This window comes from Peromyscus leucopus, chromosome 3 (genome assembly GCF_004664715.2).
Source record: "Peromyscus leucopus breed LL Stock chromosome 3, UCI_PerLeu_2.1, whole genome shotgun sequence".
Lineage (NCBI taxonomy): Eukaryota > Metazoa > Chordata > Mammalia > Rodentia > Cricetidae > Peromyscus > Peromyscus leucopus.
Window position 1 is genome coordinate 4964152 of NC_051065.1, and position 21438 is coordinate 4985589.

The window sequence follows — 21438 nt, forward strand, 5'->3', positions numbered from 1 at the left end:
TTTTCAGGCTGATTGAGGCAGAGAACAGTGAACCAGGAATGCTTGCTGTGGGAGAGGCGGTCATTTTCTTTGGTGGTGTAGCCACTGCTAAGTTTCCCATGCTGTAAATACAAGCACCAACCCTGCCAAGTAAACAGTCTTAATTAAATTCCATGGGTCACACACCCACACACAGCCCAACCAACCAAACAAAAGGAGACATAAAAATGGGAGGGAGGCTTGTTAGGACTTACAGGGTTCAGTAAAAATGGAAGAGGACGAGAGAGATTAATGAAGCTTGTGTAAGTGTGTGTGTGTGTGTGTGTGTGTGTGTGTGTGTGTGTGTGTGTGTGTGTGAAAACGACCAAAATACTCCATATACATGTATGACACCATCAAAGAATTTTAAAAATGCTTTTCCAAGCTGGGCATGGGGTGCATATCTGTAATCCTAGCAGTTGGGAGGCTTGGGCAGAAGGATCACCATGAACTCAAAGCCAGCCTGAGACATAAGCAAAGATCTGTCTCAAAAAACAAAACTAAACGAATAAATCCAGTTTTCCCATACATTTGTTTTGTACCTGCAGTGAGGGATTTAGGTCATCTGGAAATATTTGCATTTGCAATAAACTCCACAGAATTAAAAGCAAAACCACAATGATGAAGTGGGATGGCCAGCAATCCTGTTTGTTAGTTTGCAGAGAAACTTAGGCTACCCGGTGGGGATGGCTCCGAAGCACAGTTGAGGGCATATATATCCTGGTTGAGTTTCCTGCATAATTGTTCTGACTTCTTAAAAAACTCTCCTCTGTGGTAAATGATGTACGGAACGTGGCTGAGCTGGCAGCGATTCAGACAATCACTATGAGAGATTGGTTCTTGCTGAGCTGGGATAATGATTCCAGATTGTGAAACGAATTCAGAGGGAGGTTATTGCACCACAGCAGAGAAGAAAATCAAGTCATGAGATACTGCAAGTGCCCTAGGTAGAATCCTGGCTAGACGGAGTCTTGCTAAAATGCTAATATACAGCATGGCCGTTTTTCTAAAAGAATATTCTCATGGGAAGTTTTCCCTTCTCTGTAAAAATATACACGATTAACAGCAGTTCTGTCTTGACTGATCAGTAAAGTAGTTCCCGGTGGCACAGGCCACTGAGACACAAGAGAATTAGAGCCAGAGTAGAGAGTGATGAAGATGGAGAAGACTTTCTTTCTGTCTTCCTAAGCCGCGCTTAGAATGAAATTAATTAAATTTACGCTGTACAAGGTAGATATTTAATGCCCTTTCTCCCAAGCCAGTTATAAAATGAATACATGTCTGGAAAAGCTAGAAGAAAGAGGTAAACAAAAAGATGAAAATGAGGAGCAGCTACAATTCCACTTTCCAGAAATGGCTGCTTTTAACACGTTCCTTAAAACAATGCTCAGAGAAGGCAAAACGCTCTTGCACGTAGCGGCTCTGAAGCCATCACAAGCTATATTTACACCGGAACTCAAAGCCTCGAAGCTTCATGGCTCCCACTTACTTCCCAGTCACCAAAGCAGAAGGAGCCCCTGTGGCTTCAGGATGCTCAAGGATGCTCGGAACCCACCTCTGGGAGTCAGGCCCCAGGTTCGGAGTCAGAGTCTCTGGTTACTTTGTAACTCCTTGCCATCCACTTCATCTCTGTTTCTTCTTTTGTAAAACCCCGGTCTGGGCTTGGTGGCTTTGTTGGTGCATGTATTCACCTAGGCTGAGCACACTGTCGGTCTGACTCTCTGAAGAGCGGCACAGGCGTGGAGGGTGCAACTAGCCACATCATTGTTGCCACCAACATTAGAACAAGGGGTCTTCTCAGGACAGAGGATGAGAGACAAGAAAGCTTCCCATGAAGGGGTTACAGAGGTCTAGTATTCAGGCAGGACATCTAGTAACAGCTAGAGTGGGAGTCCTGCTTTCAAAGGTGCCGATAATACAATAGGGAAAAGTAATTTTGAAGGCTTGAAAAGCATTGGTAGACTGGAACTAGATCATTACAACCACTATGTGACATACTAGGCAGAGGAATCTATTTTATCATTCTGCAAGTAATGGGGAAAAAGAAAGGGAGCGTGTGTGTGTGTGTGTGTGTGTGTGTGTGTGTGTGTGTGTGTTACGTGAGCACACTCCCCTACCCATTCATGCATGGAGGCCAGAAGTAGGATCAGGTGTCTTTATCACGCTCCACTTGAATTTTTGAGATAGGGTCTCTAACTGCATCTAGGACTTACAGTTTGTGCTAGCATGACAGACCAACAAGGCCCCAAGATTTGTGTGTCTGCCCCCTTAGCACTGGGGTTCAGATGCATAATGCCTCACTTGACTCCTGCATGGGGCCTGGGGATCTGAACCCTGTCAGTTTCTGATGCAGCAACAGCCCGCCTCTGCTGCCATTACGTCATCGCCGGTCCCCAGGTGCCTTTCCATCCTCCACATGTTATGGGATATGTGCACCCCTTAAAAGGGCCCGCCAGAGCACAGCTTGCTCTCTTGTCTCCTCTTTGCCTCTTCTTTACTCTCTTGTCTCTTGCTCCTCCCTTGCCTCTCTTCTTCTTGCTTCTTCCCTGTCTGTCTGTCTGCCTGCCTCTCTCATGTCCCCACTCCAACACGGCCTTTCACTCTCCCCCTCTCCCCATCCCCCAATAAACCTCTCGCACTAACTCGGTTGTACGTGGTGTGTTTGCTGAGTGCTATACCTTGGCAGGGCCCACCGAAAGGTACCCACTTTGCCCTTCTTTTTTATTTATCGTTACAAACCCAGACCCTCATTCTTGCACAAGAGGCAGCTTACACACTGAGCCGTCCTCTCTCCAGCCACAACTGATGGGCTGAAAAGAACTGAAAAAATCGTAGAATGTTTTTAAAATATCCATACTTTAAAAACAACCTGGTCCAAGACAATTAGTGAGTATTAGAGACTTATGTGACTTTATTAACTTTATTGGGTACTTTATGCATGCCAGGCACGGTTTCTAAGTGCTTTGTGAATACAGACTCACTTAACCGTGTCATCCCCTTTGAAGTAGGCATTTATGATGACTGTGGAACCCGAATTATAGGAGACGAAGGTGGAAGCCACATTTGAAGTTGAGCAATTAGATCACTATACAGCATATGCTCTTCCTACCAGGCAAACCAGTAGAAGGGCATCTACTAATCCTGCTCTGTTAGAATACACCCAAGCCAGTAATTAGCATCTCACAGTGAACTCCCTGCAGAGATGTGTGACATGCCCAATAGCCCTGTCTACTTGGAATCCTCCCACTTGGGGAGCATGTAAGACTTTTCTTCTGCTGTCCTTTTGAGCTCTCTAGCTTTCTTCTAATCCACTGGTTTACCAATTAAAATGTTGGTATAAAATCAATCCAAGCATCTGTTAGACACAAATGACCTAAAAGTTAAAGGTCATTGACAATAAAAATATAATGTTACCTAGAATTCTAAAGAATAAGGATGATAGAAAGAATTCATACCTCAAGAAGATTGTCTCTCATGTTCCTTCTTTGGGTCAAAATGCAGGGAGGCCTACCATCGGGGATGGAGTCTGGAGATTCCTTTCTCCCCTGTAGGTCAGGAGAGCTGCTCTCTTTACATGGGCCATCCTTTACAATACCAACATGACCACAGTTTGTCCTCTGTCTCGATTTAAATTCCCTTTCCCAGCCATTTTGCCTGACCTCCCCAGGCTATTCTGGAGCCTGCAGACCTGGTGCTGCCACAGACTATCACTGTGGCAAAGATCACACTTAAAATCCCACGGTTACACTGTGTGCACCCTGCTGACTGCTTCCACCCGGACTGCCTCCTTGATGTCCTGCAGTTCCTGGTTCCTGTTATACATCCAAGGAGTTCAGATCAAATTAATGACCTCACTACTTTACTTTGCCTTTGTTAATGAGGCAGGAATGCCATTAAGGTAGGGGGCAAGCCTGGGGAGGTGATAAGATGTTGACTCCCTTGCGGTCTAATACTGGATGATTTAGCAAAACATCTCGGGAACAGAGAGCTGAGTGGATTGTATGCATACATGCAGCTGATTAAAAAAACAAAACAAAACAGGTGCTTTGGAAATGAGAAACCATGCAAAAATTATTAGAAGACGGTGCTGCAAGCAGATCTTACATTCTAAAGACACTCATGAAATATGTAAAGATGGAAACATGCATATAAAGGCTAGATAAGCCATCTACCTGCAAGCTATAAGCTATCTAGCATGGCACACACCATGCTTAGATTTCCCTTTGGCACTATTTCAGGGGGGTGTGCCACTGTTTCTGTTTCCAGGTTGCTAAGGTCTGCAAAATGCAGACTTTTTTCTTTTCTGGTTCTCTGCAAATTATATGTAGTTGCTTCTCCAATAGTCACTCCACAATATTTATATATTTATTATATATCCACTTTGGTTGTGAGGAGGATCTGGGACAGTCCTCTAAAGTCAGGATACGAGCGACCACAATTCTCCCAAGATGAAATTAATTCTGTGTCCCCAGTGACACAGAAGGAAACAGACTACTAATTACTAAATGTGCATTGGGTACCTATGATAGGTGGGGCTCTGTTTTAGACAGAGAAATACAGTAAAGAAAATGGCCCCATAGAAATGTATGCTTTCTGTTGTTCCACAGCCATAATTATAAAACATTTGCCTCGAACAAATATCCACAACTGGTAGGGAGATAAAAGCAGTTACAGAGATCAGTCCATAGCGTGAGAGGCTCTAGGACTGTCAGGAAGGGTAACTTAAAGTACAGACATAAAAAAATAAGAAGAGGCTTAATTACTCCTGTTGAAAATAAGGAAGAGAATGCTCTTTCGATGGATCATTGTAAGTACTTTATAAGGATGCTCTTTATAAAGATGTATGCAAGTCCGTATAAATATCAGACAGGCTAGCCTTTTTGTCAGTTAAGACTCAGTGTGTCTTCCTTTAGGACTCAGGAGCCACCTTTCTGATACGCAGACACCTAGTTGGATCACCATGTCTAGCACCAAAGAAAGTCAAGAGCCCGACTTCTGCAGGCCCCTTGCACCAGCCTGTAATGGTTTTTCTCTGAATAAAGCCAATCTGTCAATATAGCAAGTCATTCCAATTGTCAGGTAACACTGGACGAATAGCATATGACCAAACTGACTCTCAAGTCTTCCTATATGAAGACTAATTGTCATTTATCCTGAAAATATGGATCTAATTAGTTATGTTTGCTTGATTATGAATTGCAGAGTCTCTTGGAGAGACTTCCACATACTCTTCATCATCACCCCATAATCAAACCACTGTCTTCTCTACTGCCTCATGGAAAGAATTTCCGAGTTAAGATAAATTTTTATTTTTAGCTATATTATCATCAACAGAAGACCTTAACAGCAATTACTTCTGGAGATTAAAAGAATTTCAACAAATACACACTTATACACACACATACATCTAATTACTTATCTTAAATGAGCATGTTTCTTCAAGGGCAAACATATGCCAAACTGATACTTACAATGTGCATCAGAAAAAATAACCTGGATGTTCATACTTCACAGACTTCAGCATCAAGGATAAATGACTAGAAAGACATTCGTAGTTTTCCGCTGCTGGGTCTCTAATGCCTGGGTGTGATCTCTTGTTCCATTTATCATCAGAACCTACTCTACTAAATTAGAAAGTTGAAGAGCATCACCTAGTGTACTGGCTGGTTTTGTGTGTCCACTTGACACAAGCTGGAGTCATCAGAGCATCAGAGGAAGGAGCCTCAGTTGAGGAAATGCCTCCATGAGATCCAGCTGTAAGACATTTTCTCATTTAGTGGTCAATGGGGAAGGGCCCAGCCTATGTTGAATGGTGCCATCCCTAGGCTGCTGGTCCTGGGTTCTATAAAAAGGTGGGCTGAGCAAGCCATGGGAAGCAAGCCAGTAAGCAGCTCCCTTCCATGCCCTCTGCATCAGCTCCTGCCTCCGAGATCCTGCCCTGTCTGAGTTCCTGTCCTTGACTTCCTTCATGATGAACAGCAACGCTGATATGTAAGCCAGGTAAACCCTTTCCTCCCCAACTTGCTCTTTGGTCATGGTGTTTTGTCACAACAATAGAAACACTAGCTAAGACACCCTAGGAGAAAAAAGTATAGCCTATGAGGACAAGAGTCTGATTTTAAGTCCAGTGTTGCTGCTCCTTCCTGGAGACCATCAGCTGTTGCCTGAGCATTGCAATTCTACTGACTGATACAGTACTTTCTGGCCTCCTGTGACTGTCTCTGGTGTCTACCTTGGAACCCTGAGCATTTTAGCTTTCCTGTATTCCTATCTGCTTCTTTCAGAACGAGCCCCATGTTGGAGTTGTTTGTGTTATTTTGTTTGCAGGGCAGAATGTACAGGCATTTTAGGGGGAGGGAGTCTCTGGGTAAGGAATGGTCAGAAATGCATCTTGGAGCATAACGACCCTAGATCTGCCCTTATTGATACTAAGCTCTGCTCTGCCCTCAGCCTCTATTGCCAGCTTTCTTCCTCCACAGCAGTCTCCCTTAGGGCTCCCTACTGTCTGTCCCTGCATTCCAGTTTCCATCAGGCTCACTGTGCAGTTTATCAGATGCTACATGTGTTGTAGTTTAAGAACAATGGAAAGGAGTCACACCACACAACAGGGCCGGTGTGGTAGGTTTATTGAGGGGAGGGGAGAGAAGGAGCAGAGAAGGGAGCAGAGACAGGTCCCTGGGGGTGAAAAGTGAAGGAAGGAAGGAAGGAAGGGAGGGAGGGAGGGAGGGAGGGAGAGGGACAGGGAAAAAGAGGGAGAGGGAAAAAGAGGGAGAGGGAGAGGGGGAGAGGGAGAGGGAGAGGGAGAGAGGGAGAGGGGGAGAGGGAGAGGGAGGGGGAGAGGAAGAGGGAGGGGGAGGGGGAGAGGGAGGGGGGGAGAGGGAGAGGGGGAGAGGGAGGGGGAGAGGGGGAGAGGGAGGGGGGGAGAGGGGGAGGGGGAGAGGGAGGGGGGAGAGGGAGAGGGAGAGGGAGGGGGAGAGGGAGAGGGAGAGGGAGAGGGAGGAGATGGGCAAAAGGCCCGCCCACCTTATATAAGGAAACAGCAAGTGTGCACAGGGGGAGCTCCTAGTGGCTGCAGCTGAGGCACATCTTGTCAGGCCCTGAAGGGCAGGCCAGTACAGATGCCTGAATGCTAACCACATATAGATCTAACTCCTGCCTTTAACTAGGGTTCAAGTTTCCTCCTCTCTTCACAGAAGCCTCAGACCATGACCTATGGGGTGAATCTAGCCAACTGTTAAAGGTATTTCAGAATATTCTATGATAATTAGGATGCTCCCTAAACAAGGAATTACAATTTGGATGCTAGTGTGCAGAGGACACAACAGACCCCTTGTATTCTGGCCAGGAGAAATCCTACTTCTGCTTCAGTCAAGGCGGTCTCTGACCTCAACAAAAAGTCTACATGATTAAAGCTGTAACATGGTATTTAGAGATAAAGGGATAGACCAAAACACACACACACACACACACACACACACACACACACACACACACACACACAGGATTACACTGGTTATATAAGAGTGTTGTTAAACATGTACATAATGTTCCATGAACATATCATGCCTTCCTATTGTCTTTTTCTCACCTTTCCCACACCCCATTAGTTCTTTCTAGCCCTGGAGACTTTCATGTCATTTGTATATATGCCGTGTGTGTGTGTGTGTGTGTGTGTGTGTGTGTGTTCCCTGAAAATATAGAGGCCATTTGGGGGATTATATTTCTCATCCATTAAAAACACACTTACTTAATAAAAAAATCTTTCTGGACACATGAAATCAGCAGTTTACATGTTCCATCTTTTCCCCTCTCTGACAACTCGGTTTAAAAAATCAGAGTTACCATGGTGAAGACATGGGAAATGGAAACTAAGTAAACCTTTCATTTGGTCCAAATTGATGCATAAAGAAGGTGAGTGCCCTAGGTTAAATTATGGTAATCGCGAAATTTGACCTTGAAGTTTAGATCAGTCCAGTTCTTGTGACAACGTAACTGTGGCCGATCCTTGGATTTTGCTGTTGTTTTAGCTAGCCACAAAGTTCTCTTCTCTTCTCTTTTTGCTCCAGTGCATCTAGTTTACAAAGCAGACAACTCCAGAGTAAAGAATGCAGAGAGAGAAATAAGTGAGATTGATTATGGTAAAAAGCGAGGGCCCTGTGAAACATGGTGCAGAATGTCCAAGCACAGACCCAGGAGAAGCAGCCAGGCCCTCTCATCTTGAGTTTGCACAAGACTGGCCTCATCTACTGACTCGTTTAGATGCTGTCTGTAGGAGTAACTACAAAGCTGGACCAGAGAACCAGTGGATAGATGCAAAGGTATTAATGACCTAGGCTCATGTGTTGAATGTGTAGTCCCCAGATAGTGATGCTATTCTGCGTGGTAGAGTCAAAAGACTAGGGGATGAGGCCTATCTGGAGGAAGTCAGTCAAGGAGATGGACTTCTGAAGGTTGTACCTGATCCTCAGGTGTTCCTCTTTCTCTTTTCTGTCCACCACATGCTCTTGTCACCACAAGGCTTTACCTTACCCCAGGCCTAGAATCAGTGTAGACAGTGATATGGGAAACCGGACCCCCTTAAAAACTCTTCTTCCTTACAAAGGTGCATTCTTAACTATTTTGTCAGAAACGAAAGGTCCAACATGCACAGTGAAGAAAACACACTAGAATATAGTTCTGCCACCAGACAAAACAGGCAGTGATTACTTGTGATGCTATTCTGCAGACATATCTTAATGTTTTTCCAACTTTCTCCTAGATAAGAGTTTCAAACATATTTTGACATACTGAGTTTGTATTTAATAAATTTAAAAATACATATATACCAATTGCACTGTTTTGATATGTGTATATATAGTGTAATTGTGAAATTAAGCTTATTGACATTTATATTACTTCACATCTTTATCATTTTGTGACAATGAGAACATGTAACCTCTACTCTTTTAGTGATTTTTGAGAATACAGTACAAGAAAATTCTGAGTCTGATACCATTAAGTGAACCTTATTCAGTGTCCATAATGAAGCATGACAAGTCATCACATTTACCACAGGGAAAATATCTACCAAGAATATAAATCTTAAATAAGCTTCAAATAAAACACAGAACATAGGAAATAAATGTCTATAACATGCATTTTAGCTGATCTACTGTTTCTAAATCCTCTTGTGAGATTATCAGATGTGCCCAGGCTTGTTCAATCTGTTTGGGCTCAAGTTAAGACACTGCCAAACAATAATCACTCGGATTTGTAGTATACAGCCCTTGCTCAAAGAGCTTTCTTGCAACAATGGGAGGCACTTATCTAATCCATACTCAATTAACTAGGGTGTTATTAAGAACTTTTTACCGATGAAAAACCTGAAATGAAGAGCAATTAGCAGCCTCTTCTGCCTACAGGTCAGCCACAGGCAGGGAACCGCATGCCGAGTGCATGGGGGCTCCGATAAGTGTCTACTGTCTACTACCTGAGACTCAGCCAAGCAGAGACTCCAGATCACAGCGAACGAAGACACAGAGCTGCGGCTCTTACCTAACAACCTTGTCCCTTTTAACTAAAACAAGACAGATACATTGAAAATATTTTATAACTATGATTTTTTTCTAAATATTTCTTTGTCAATATAAAGAGTGCTCAGTGAGCCATGCACAATAGGAAGCAACAATCCTGTTTCCCAGGCCTCTCCTCTCTGCTCACATGAACGTGCAATTTTAGACAGAAATGGGGCAATTCTGTTACTTGGTGTTTTTTTTTAACTACTATACTTTTAATGAGAATGAACAATCTCTTTAATATAAGGAGTTCTAATATAAGGGATCAAAGAAGAAGAAATAACAGATTGAAAAGACATTCCAGAAGCAGGAAACGACCCAGACAAGCCAGACACCAGCCATTACTCAGCATACATTCAGATATTCTCTGAGTTGGGGATAGCCTAAAACACTAAACTATATTCATGGTAAAACACCACACCACACCACATGGCCCATGTGGTTCTATGTTTTCTGTGAGTAACATCTCTGGTCTATGTATTTATCAAGCAAGAAAAGATATTCTTCAGGAAATAGAATCATTTTAGTATAAAGATATTTTTCTTCAGGAAATAGAATCATTTTAGTATTTAAAATGCCCTTTACCCTGGGTACCCAGACACGCCCAACAGTGGTTAGAGGGACTGCACTCTCTGCCTTGTGCCCATTGCAACCCTTTATCTAAAATTTAACTTTTAAAAGGTGCTCAGAGGTGAGAAAACTTGAGACTATATCACTATGAAAAAGTCAATTCCAAATTTCTTTAAAGAATGCTAAAAGAGAAATACTATAGTCTTTATAAGTCTAGGAAGTAAAGATATTTCAGTGGTGACTACTTCTAGGAATTGAACAATTAAAATGAATATATTTCCAATAACCTTATCATTGCTCAAGCTTGTTAGGTAAAACCTAACAAGTCAAGTGAAAAGAAGATTCCAACATCTCTTAGGACAATCTTGAGCTATGCATTTGTAATATTAAACATAAAAGACAAAAACGATAGATATTTCTCTTCAATGAATTGTCTATTTGGACACTGTCACAGAAAATCTAGTGTTATCCTAGCATAGAGTGAACCTTGTCTTCTAAGAGCTTACATGGAGTGAAGCCATCAAGTCAGGTTCACAGTGCAACATTCCCAGGTTTTCAGTCTGCCCTCCTACCACACCTTGCTTATCTACCTCAAAAAACTTTTATAAAATGGGACTGTGGTCTTTCTTGAGCAACCCTGTCATTTCTCAGCATAATGGCAGCAGTCCTGAATAAAAAAGTTGTTTTCAATCTACAGAAAAAGCACAATTAAGAGAGTGATTCCTGCTCGCCCTCTATTTCTTTACCCATCTGGTAGCTAGTAGGGATTTGTATTGTTACTTCATCTATTGCAATCATATAATCTTTGATAAACAATCTCAGCTTAAGTGATTCCATTTAAATTGTGTTTGATGTGTCACATGTCTAAAATGACTTATGGTGGCCTGACAATACCCTCACTGAAAAATGTCAAGCTTGCCGTTTTTATTAGTGAAATAGTCTATGTGCGAACACTTTCAGAAATCTTTTTCTAAGAGTTCAACTACTTCAACAAATTCAAATGCCACAATACAAAATGTAACCTGAGCATGTAAATGGAATCAGAACTAATTCATTTCTGCTGTCCACAGTTATATTTAAGAATCATACAATGAAATTAACTTAAAATTTTATATGTTGAGCATACTTTTTATTTTTGAGGGAGAATAATAAGCATAGCTCTGGAAGCATTAGTCAACTTTAAATGTTCAAATTTTAAAAGAGGTAAATGCTATGGTGAATAATGATTTTCTTGGGAGAGATACATTCATTTGGATAAAATACTTATTTATTGTAATTGATATCCCAACTACAAGAGAGTAAAGTCACACTCTGTAGGAACTGTAAACAATTATAAAATGTCAACACTAGTCTTTTCCGTAGACTCCTCAAATAGCACAGAAATAATTTTCCAAACTAATAGAAGACATGACTATAAACAACACAATTTATCTTCCACCACCACCATAACTATTGAATATCCCTATGGAAACTTGTTGCCCTTCCTCTCCCAGCAACACCACTTTTTAATAAGTTTACCCTTTTGATCATAAAACTGCTTCTGATGAGAATTAAAACCAGCAGGCTTTTGGATATATGCAGAGTCATACAACTTGATTATAGAGAAAAGAACCGCTCATCATGTATGCACAGACCTATTCAATCCATGCCTGGCCACTTAACGTGCCATGTCTGGCTCAATTAGGACATTCAAAGAAGTAGTTCTGTGGCTAACTCCCCAGATAATCTTATATTGCACAGTGGCGTTGCATTGTTCCTAGTGTATCTACTGAAACTCACTGGTAAAACTGCTTTCTTCTTAGCTCACAAGGCACACCCAGTTTTTCTGGACCTGGGGAAGATGGGCAACACCTCCATTGTCTTTCCATCGGTCCATATATATCTGCTGCCCGTTATTGCAGAGCTGGGAATGGCAACTCTCCCTAAACTAACGTTCCTCCATTTCCCAATTCTACATTTAGGCTAAGGGAGGGTGTATAAAAGCTTGCTTTGAACTTCAAGCTGACAGTTCTGATTATCACCTGGGTTCTTGGCTTAAAGGTTCATTGGAAGAAAAGAACTTATTTCTGTGACCATTGAAACTAGGAAGTTTGTTGTTAAGTAGACTATAAGCCAAGTTGAGCATTACTCGGTAAACAGAACTCCATGTTGCAAGTCTTCTACAACAGCAGTGTATTAGTATTTGTTTACAAAAAGTATTTTTTAAAAAAACAGCTAAGTGGTAAATTTTTGAAAGATGGCTGGTAAGTTTATTAGGAACTGAAAAGAAAAATGCAACTATAAAAGTCAAAGCATGTAGAACACTTAAACCTCATGAAAATTCCTTGGAGAAAAGTTCATCTCAGAGGCAACATTTTAAACGACTAGCAGTCGTGTTTAAGAAGCACTGGAAAGACAGTTTGCCTTCACATTGTCTAGAATCTGATGTTAACAGACATTGTACAGAACAATCCATTGACATGTCATTTTGCCATGAATGATTTCTCTGGCATTTCTCTTTCCCAGTTATTAAAGTATAAACAGTTGCAATTCTGTATAAAATACAAGATTTCTTTTTTGGATTAAAATAAATCCAAAATAATGACAATTGTCAGATATAAAGTTATAAAGTATATAAAATTATAAAGTTTTGAAAAGACAGTACGTTGTTATATTCATGAATAAACTTATAACTCAATTAATAGCATAAATAATTCATACATTAAAAAGATATTTTATAGCAATACAAACATATCACCTATCCAAAATCAGCTTCTAACATTATTCATCTTCTTTTTTTTTTTGGTTTTCTCAAGACAGGGTTTCTCTTCTCTGTGTAGTTTTGGTGCCTGTCCTGGATCTTGCTCTGTAGACCAGCCTGGCCTCAAACTCACAGAGATCGGCCTGGCTCTGCCTCCCAAGTGCTGAGATTAAAGGTGTGCACCACCACCGCCCTGCACATTATTCATCTTTAAAGAAGATAACATGATAGTAGTGGAAATTAGGGGATTATACAGCTTTAGTCACAATAAAAGAGTAATTTAAGGAAAATTTCCTAGATAACCTATTAGTAGAAACAAAATATTCAGACCACATAATCAGAAGTTACTTTTGGACACTCAAGACCCTTCAGTGTTTTAGAAAGATAGATAGGTAAGCATTTATTTTCCACAATTTAAAATTTTTGACTGTGATGATTATTTTATTATTTACATTATTTTAGCCTTAATATTTTTAATAAAGTCAAACTAAGTTAAAATACTTGAAATTACTACTTTCAATACAATTTAAAGAGCTGAGATGCCTCTATCTGTTATGCCAGCTTACTTTACATTTTCTTATGTTGTATGAGTTATGTATGTGGTAGACAAGAACTTGTGTGCATCCTAGACTCAAATGCAGACCCAAATTCATTCAGATGAGTATCACATGAGCATGCATAAAAACACAATTAAAATCACGTAGGCCAATCCTAAGGATCTTTCACTTTTGATTTCAAGTCTTTGTGTCATTCATTATTAATTGACCGTCGCCTCACATTACCATATGTCCCACAACAACATAACCTAACTTGTGGTGTTTAAGTGACTGAACAATCAAATTATTTGGAAAATAAATATAAAAAATTAGGTTTTTTTTAAACTAAACATTTCATTGAATTTTTAAAAATATTACTAATGAAAATAAATAATACAACTTGATAATATTAGTTTGGCTATACCTCTAATGTGATGAATATAAAAATATGTTATAATAAATTGTAAAAGCCTTTTGATCAAACAGTTGTTTTTGTCAAAGTCCGTCTTGAGGAGGATCAAGTGAAGAGTAGTGAATGGAAATCACCGTACAGTGATATAAAAGCAAACTAAAGGAAGGGAAGTAAACATTTGATAAGACAGAGTTATGCATAATTTTTGTCCTTATATGTTTTATATGATTTATAAAATAAAAAGTTATTTTGCATAGGTTTTTAGATCATGATTATATATGCGAACATTAAGGACAGGTCTTTTCCAATCGTGTTAGAGGGATCTACGTGATTGCCATGTGCCAGCAGCCCACAGGGCAGGGAGATCAATTTTAATTTGTTGATTTTCATAATCTGATGCTACATTGTTTCCCATATCCCATCTTAGCTTCTTTTCTTTTTTCTTCCTTTCTTCTCTTTTTTCTTTCTTCCTTTCCTTCTTCCTTTCTTTCTTTCTCTCTCTCTCTTTTGAGATAGAGTCTCTCTACATAGCTCTAGATGTTCTGGAACTCACTATATAGACCAGGCTGGCCTTGAACTCAGAGATCTGTCTGCCTCTGCTTCTGCCTACTGATTGCTGGGATTAAAGGCGTGTGCCACAACACTCACTTTATTTTTTTTTTTTAAATCTGATTTCAGATTTTAAAGCAATCAAACAGGAGCAACTTAGAATAACAATTGTCATTTAAAGAAGGAACCTTTAAGATTAGTAAAGATCTTTAAAATGTCAAATTCTGAGTAGCACTTTGTGAGTAGGCACTTATTTCTACTAAAGATTACTGTGACTTCTTCAAAACAGACTTCAGGAAGTATGCACCAGGATGCTTGAAAATACTTTTTCCTATTTAGAAACTGCATATAAATAAATGACAAAATGAAGATAAAGACATAACTACCTACACACAACCTTACCTATAAGACTTAACTACATGAATGCAAATAAAACTTCTAATCAGTATCGGGCAGACATTAAGGACTCTAGTCAGCAGGAATCATCACTGAAATGTGTAAAGGCACAAAAATAACTTCAAAAGTAAGATGGACGAAATATATACAAAGCATCCCAGGAAAGACCCATAATATGTTCATTAGTGGGTGGAAGTAGACAAGTGAAGGAGTGATTTGTATACACCTTTGTGCACTTGAACATAGTTTCCAAACTTTTTACAATGACTATTTGTACATATTTGTAGAAATACATACTATTTCTACAGTAAGAATAAAAATAAAGGACACAGGAAAATCAGGACTACTTAGGTAGAGAAAATGAACCAGTGAGAGGAAAAGAGCTGGGGAGGAAGTACATGGGCAAGTATGAGCAAAGAATGTTTATAAACACATGGAAAGGTCATACTGAAACCCATTATTTTGTATACTAACAAAAAATTGATGAAAAGGAAAATGCATGTCATCTATAAAATTTAACACTTTGCTGGGTAAACGGCAGTAAAATCAAGCCCACACTGGCCAGGCTTACGGCCAGTCTCTTCTGTTCTGATTGCCTCTCATCAACCCGCTCGTGCGTCTAATCAGTGCCCGACTACAATACTTTTCAACAGCATCCCAAGTGGTTGCCCAATGTGTGATCCATCCAGATCCCTCTCGTGTTCTTCCAATCAACATGACAGCTTCTCTCCTCTCCAGGGCTTTGATCATGACTTCTGGTTAGAATTCTTTCTAACCTGCTTCAAATATTTATGAAGATTCAAGCCAAATATGGTAATCAGACAGAATAATTTGAGAGTTTGGTTCCAGTAAGGTCAGTCACAGACAATCAGAAGGAAGACTCTTTTCAAAAAATATACATTATCAATGTTTGTTAAATGAGTGAAAAATAATCACTAACACAATTATAACAATGGCAGCTAGTACTTACTGGAAGTTTCCATTCAAAAAAAGGTTTAAGCAAGTAATTTACACTTCATTAACTCACTTCATGCTCAGCCTTGCCCTCAACTATCACAGATGAAAAGACTGATTCTCAGGCAAGTTATGAGAACTATGCCCAGCTCTATTCAATATGCTATACTACCAAACTTAGGAAAAGCCCACTAAAAATCATTTTTTCTACCAATTATATTTTATTAATTAGGACCACATGGAGGTAAACTAAAATAAGGCAGGAGGCTACAAGAATTCCTTTTACATATAGTAACATACAAAGCAAAAAAAAAATTCTATTAATTCTCACTGTGTTAGTAATATGCTTACCTGTATAGGACCAGCCAATCTCTTCAACAAGTTTTCTCTGTTGTCTGTAGTATCCATAAGCCCAATCTAGAACCAAGAAAAATGAAGTGATTAATTTTCAGAAAAAGTTATCCCAAACTTAAGTTTTCCAAATTATTCACACCACGAGTGGTTGTTTAATATTACTTTCTATGTTACTCTCCCAACATCTCTATTCGACTCCACCTCAGCCGCTACCAACATCAATACCCCCTGTTCTAGAGTAGTTAGTAAGACTTTGGGTAAAACTCTTAAAGAATGCTGAAGCTTACACAGAGACAGAGCCAAGTTCTCAGCAACTTAGAGGGGTCATCACAAAGAAGGGCGTGGATAGAAAGGACAGCTGGTCTCAGAGTTCAAAATCTAAAATCCTGTTGCCTGAAAACATTTAGAGTTTTCCATTGAACACACATCTATAAATGCTTAAAAGAGCCCAGTGGTCATCTTATGTTCAAAACTTGTTTTTCTTCTAATATAAAATGAAATTAGATGTCTTGAGGAAATTGAAATCTTTAATGTATGAATGTGACTGGGGAAAAGGTTGTATTAGACATTCTAAGTGAATTCATCCCTGAAGGAATGGAAGTACTCAGTGGAGGTAAGACTGTGGGAAGCTTCCAACATTGTCAAAGAGGCAGATGTCTCGTGGCCCAAGGAGAGAGGCTCTGGGAGAATGTGGCACAATTCACACAGGAAAAAGGTGAGTGGAAGCCCCAAACTTCATTCTGTGTAATTCAAAATGTTCTTAGACCCATCATTACACTCAGGGATCATGGTTCATGGTACTAATCTTGTGTCATAGACCCTTAATTCCTGACTACAGGAATGTCACTGCTCGATTTCAGCTTCAGTGTGGATGCAGGAAGCCTTTGCAGGCTGTGTCTAGGACTCGGACAGTGCAGCTGATGGAACTGATTATGCAGAAAAGGCTACAGATAGTTTACTAATGAACTTGGCGAACATTGTTCATTTAAAAATGGAGTTCTCACCACATAGCTCTCATTTGATTATTCACATATATATATGTACATGTTGTATATTCGTTTTTTTCTCATTAATGGGAAAATTATTTCTTATTCTTATTACCTACTTTATATATTTGAATATGGCTAACATTTTATGTAAACACAATTATACAATGAATGATTTTGTGATCAGCTTCATTCATTTTACATAATGTCTTCAGGCTCCTGCATGATATGCCTGTACCAGAGCTTTATCCATTTTTACCTCCCAAGAATATTCCACTACATGGTAACCAAGTCAGGGTCAACTTCCCCTGGGCTTGATTAACACTGACCAGTTACTTCCTATTTCCTACTCCCTTCTCTTAGACTACCATTTTACTGCAGAAATGCTGGAACTCTAAGATCTTTTTCTTCCTGTAGAGACACAAACATCTTTAACAGCCAACCTGGAAATTAATTTCTCAAGTACTGGGAACCAGGTCTGAAGAGTGCATCCATCAAGGGAACCAGTATCCTGTCTCGCAGGGTCAGTGGGAACTTACTGCACATGGCAAGTACCTGAGTTTATTTTTCCTTTGGATAAAGTCTGTTAAAAAGTACACGTGACTACTGCTTTTCCCAGACGTCTTTCAGGTCTTTCCCACCGGCTCACTGCAGCTCTTAGAAAACCTTAGCCCCTACTTCACAGGAGCTGAGGTCTGGTTGGCTCTGGCTTTTCTCTTCTACGCAATGGCCTTGAAAACAGTGTTTCTATAATGTTTAAATTTGCCTCCTGAAAATTCTGTTTTGAAAGCAGATACACCCTATTTAATTTACCCATTCATCATTTAATGGGTATCCTGGTCGTTTTCACTTGGGGTTTATTATGAATAACACTGCTGTGAGTAGTTGGGCATGCATTTGTTTTGCTACTTGATGGTATGATTAGGCTCACTGTTCATTGTGCAAATCCAGTTCTCTTAGAATGATAGTTACATAGACTAATTAAAATGCTGACAATAAAGGAATGTATACAACTGGGTACTGGAAAACACCAAGAAATCACTGGACTTTAAAACTTTAGGGCAAAAAAAAAATCTGATTCACTATAAGGCAATTATACCAGAGAAATAATTTGTACATGCAGTCACTGATAAAAACGGAAGCACTAATACCCAGCTTCTGCTCCCCCATTCACTGATCCTGCCCCAGGATTTAGGAGCTATCCATGACTTTTCTAAGATGCTGTCCCCTGAGCAGGATCCTTGTATATCTTAAAGAGAAGTAAAACAAAGCAAAACCATGTAGCAGGCCAGAGGTCTGCGGGCACCATTGAAAACAAATCCGTTATAGAGGATTGACTGGATATGTGATTTGTCCTGGCAATCAGCAGGACTTTGCACCCACACTGCAGAAATGATTTTCTAATCTTTCATGCATCTGAAATGTATCATTTTAGATGTTAGGTATTTTTATCATATAGAAGCCTTTGGATGATTTGCCAAGATCAGATACGATGCAAAAACTGTACTTAACCAGGGTTCCTTTGAAGTAAGTGTAACGGTAAACCCTTGCTTTAATGATTCATTGCAAAGGACAGCAAAATATGAGTCAGTTTTTGGCTTTCCTTATAGGGCTTTATCACCACACAATGAGCATTTGTCCTTGGTTTCTAATTACATACATTAGGAAGGCTTTTTCAATACAAGATTCCCAGGTGTTGGTAGCTCTCCTCAGTTCTTTTATTATATATTATTCCCTTAATTGTTACTTCAAACAAGCCTGTTACACATTCATATGCTAATTACACAGACCTTGGGCGTGAGAGAGTACCCCATTTTGAGAACTGCACTCAGAGGTCTGATAGATGAGATGTGATAGCTCCAGTGAACAAGGAAAAAAGGACGAGGCTTACATTTTTCTGGCATTATATACACTGAAAGACAGTAAATCATAAAGTACAATTTATCAAAGTGCTTAAATATTTACCGCTCATTGAAATTATAAATTATTGAGCGTTTTTTTTTTTTATTTTGTGGGTTTTAGTTTCTGGAGCTTCTATATTTTTATTTCTATACATTTAAAACACCTGCTAGTCTGTGTCAACTTTACACAAGCTTGAGTCATCAGAGAAGCGGAGCCACATTTGAGAAAATGTTTCAAGCCCACAGTCTGTTTAAGTCTGCTTTGTAATGATAAAGGTAGGAGAGAAATTCTAAGGAATTGTATAAACGGATACTCATAAATGAATATTATACAAATGAGTTGTTTTAAAATGATACTCTGAAATTTGTTACAAAAAATATTTTCTTTTATGAAGTGATCTTTAGACCTGCTTAAAAACTTGAAAGAGATTTGGATTATAGTCTCTCAGATAACTTTAAACATTCGTTTTTCAACCCATTTCATCTTAATCTTGCCTTAAGAATCAGTATAAGGGCTCAGTGGATAAAGGCACTTGTGGCTAAGAATGAGGATCTGAATTCAGTCCTAGGAACTCACACAGTGGAAGGAGAGAAACTCCCACACATTGTCCTCTGACCTCTTCATGTGGGCCAGGGAAAGCATGTACCCCACAGACAAAATAAAAAAAATTGCAAAAATTTTCAAACGACCTATATAGATATAAATAAGAATATACATAGAAGTATACACACAATTATATATTTATTTCTCTTTATACTCATGTAAAGGAAAGGTTTACTTTCTTTGATAACCACCATTACTATGTCTCTCAAATTTTAAGAGGGGACTCTTTCCAAATAAAAGTGAGGTGCTTATTTCCTATTAAAATATCATAAATATTTTAATTATAAGATCACTTCTGATTGTGAGTTTACCCTAACTAAAGTCTCTGTTACATCTTGATCAATCAATATGTTATCATCTATCTCCTGCTACAGACTGTAGGAACAGTGTTCTGACTGTGCATACAGCGATATGTAAATATTTAATGTCATGCAGTATCCAAAATAGGAAAGAGAGGAGAAATAGAGTGATTCTCAGAAAAATAAACCAGGGAAAACACAACCACAGAATTTCTGAAGATGGACTTGACCAAGTAGATAATACTTCTAACCCCCAAACCTTTAAAGTCATCCCTGAGGTTCTTCAGCAGAGAGAGGAAAGGAGTTGGCTGGTGATGAGAATCCGGAAGGGTGGGGAAGTAGCCAGAGAATAAAATGACTTTTGGAAGCTCTTGAGAGAGGCTCACAAGGAAAGCCCTGAAGAGAGGAACTGTGTGTTCCAGAAGAAAGGGGCTGAGCATCAGGAGGGGCAAGCAATGAAGCTTTCCAAAAGTTGTAGAATCAACTAAACTTTCACGTGAGTCTGCACATTGTTAAAGATTTCTTTTTGGAGACATTCATCATGACAAAAGTTCATATCAGTCTCCCCACCTTTAATTTTCAATGTACTTCCTTTTCTTCCTGGGATTTCTGATTTTAAGGGAAAGGATGCAGTGTATTTGGTTGGTGGAAGTACGTTGAATGTACTTCATGTCTGAGTATGCTTTGAAGTAACATTATGGAGTAATAAGATAAATATTTTATCTGAAGTGAACAGGGTTGAGAATACGTCCATGAAGAAAGTTAGCTGACCTGTAATATGGGACCAGGAACCTGGAGACAGTCTAGTACAGTCTAATATCATCAGAGCAATTATCCACTAAATATTTTGAAATGTAGATACTATGCAGCAAAGATTTTTAAAAAAGATTGATGGTGACAGCTGTCATGACTACCTGTAATAAAAATAAAACAATCCCTCTTTGAGGAAAATACAGTAAAATAAAACCTGAAATGAAAGTTTAAGAAGAGACTCCACTTGTAATAAAAGAATGCCTATGAACACACCACACAGGAATAAAATCTTCTCTGTGTGGCAGGTACTACATTTGCATAGCTATGACCAAATACCTGACAGAGACACTATAAGAGAAGGAAGATTCCCTTTAACTCCTGGTTTCAAAGCTTTCAGTCTGTAGATTCTTGGCGCAATGTGCTTGGGAAGATCATCATAACTGAAGGAGACTGTAGAGGGAAGGATGCTTCCCTCATCGCAGGCAGGAAACAGGGAGACCGCAGGACCAGGGAGCCTATACCCTAAAGGACCCACAGATGGTGACCTACTTCTCTCCAGTCAGGTCTCACCTTCTAATATTTCCAGAACCTCCCTAAATAGTGCCACCAGCTAAAACACCCCCTCCCTTCCCCAACACAAAGGCCACAGTAAACAGTTCCTCTTCAGACCACAATGTGTACTCCAATTTCCCTGTTGGGATTGTCTTTCTCTTTCTTGTAAGAAACTTCAATTCATTATCCAAGTGATCAAATGTCAGTAGCCAACTAATACAAACTTTGCATGTCCAATTAAATTCGCCTGTGAGTAGAGT

General features: G+C 39.6%; 1 protein-coding gene across 7 annotated transcripts in view; it reads right to left on the minus strand.

Annotated features, from left to right (window-relative positions):
* The window catches only part of Ptprz1 (protein tyrosine phosphatase receptor type Z1), a 188655-nt gene that overhangs the window by 120920 nt on the left and 46297 nt on the right, over window positions 1–21438 (minus strand). For all 7 annotated transcript variants that reach the window (XM_028872997.2, XM_028872995.2, XM_028872992.2 and 4 more), the window contains exon 2: window positions 16081–16146. In XM_028872997.2, coding sequence (XP_028728830.1) covers window positions 16081–16146 — 66 coding nt within the window. The remainder of the gene's footprint in view (window positions 1–16080; window positions 16147–21438) is intronic.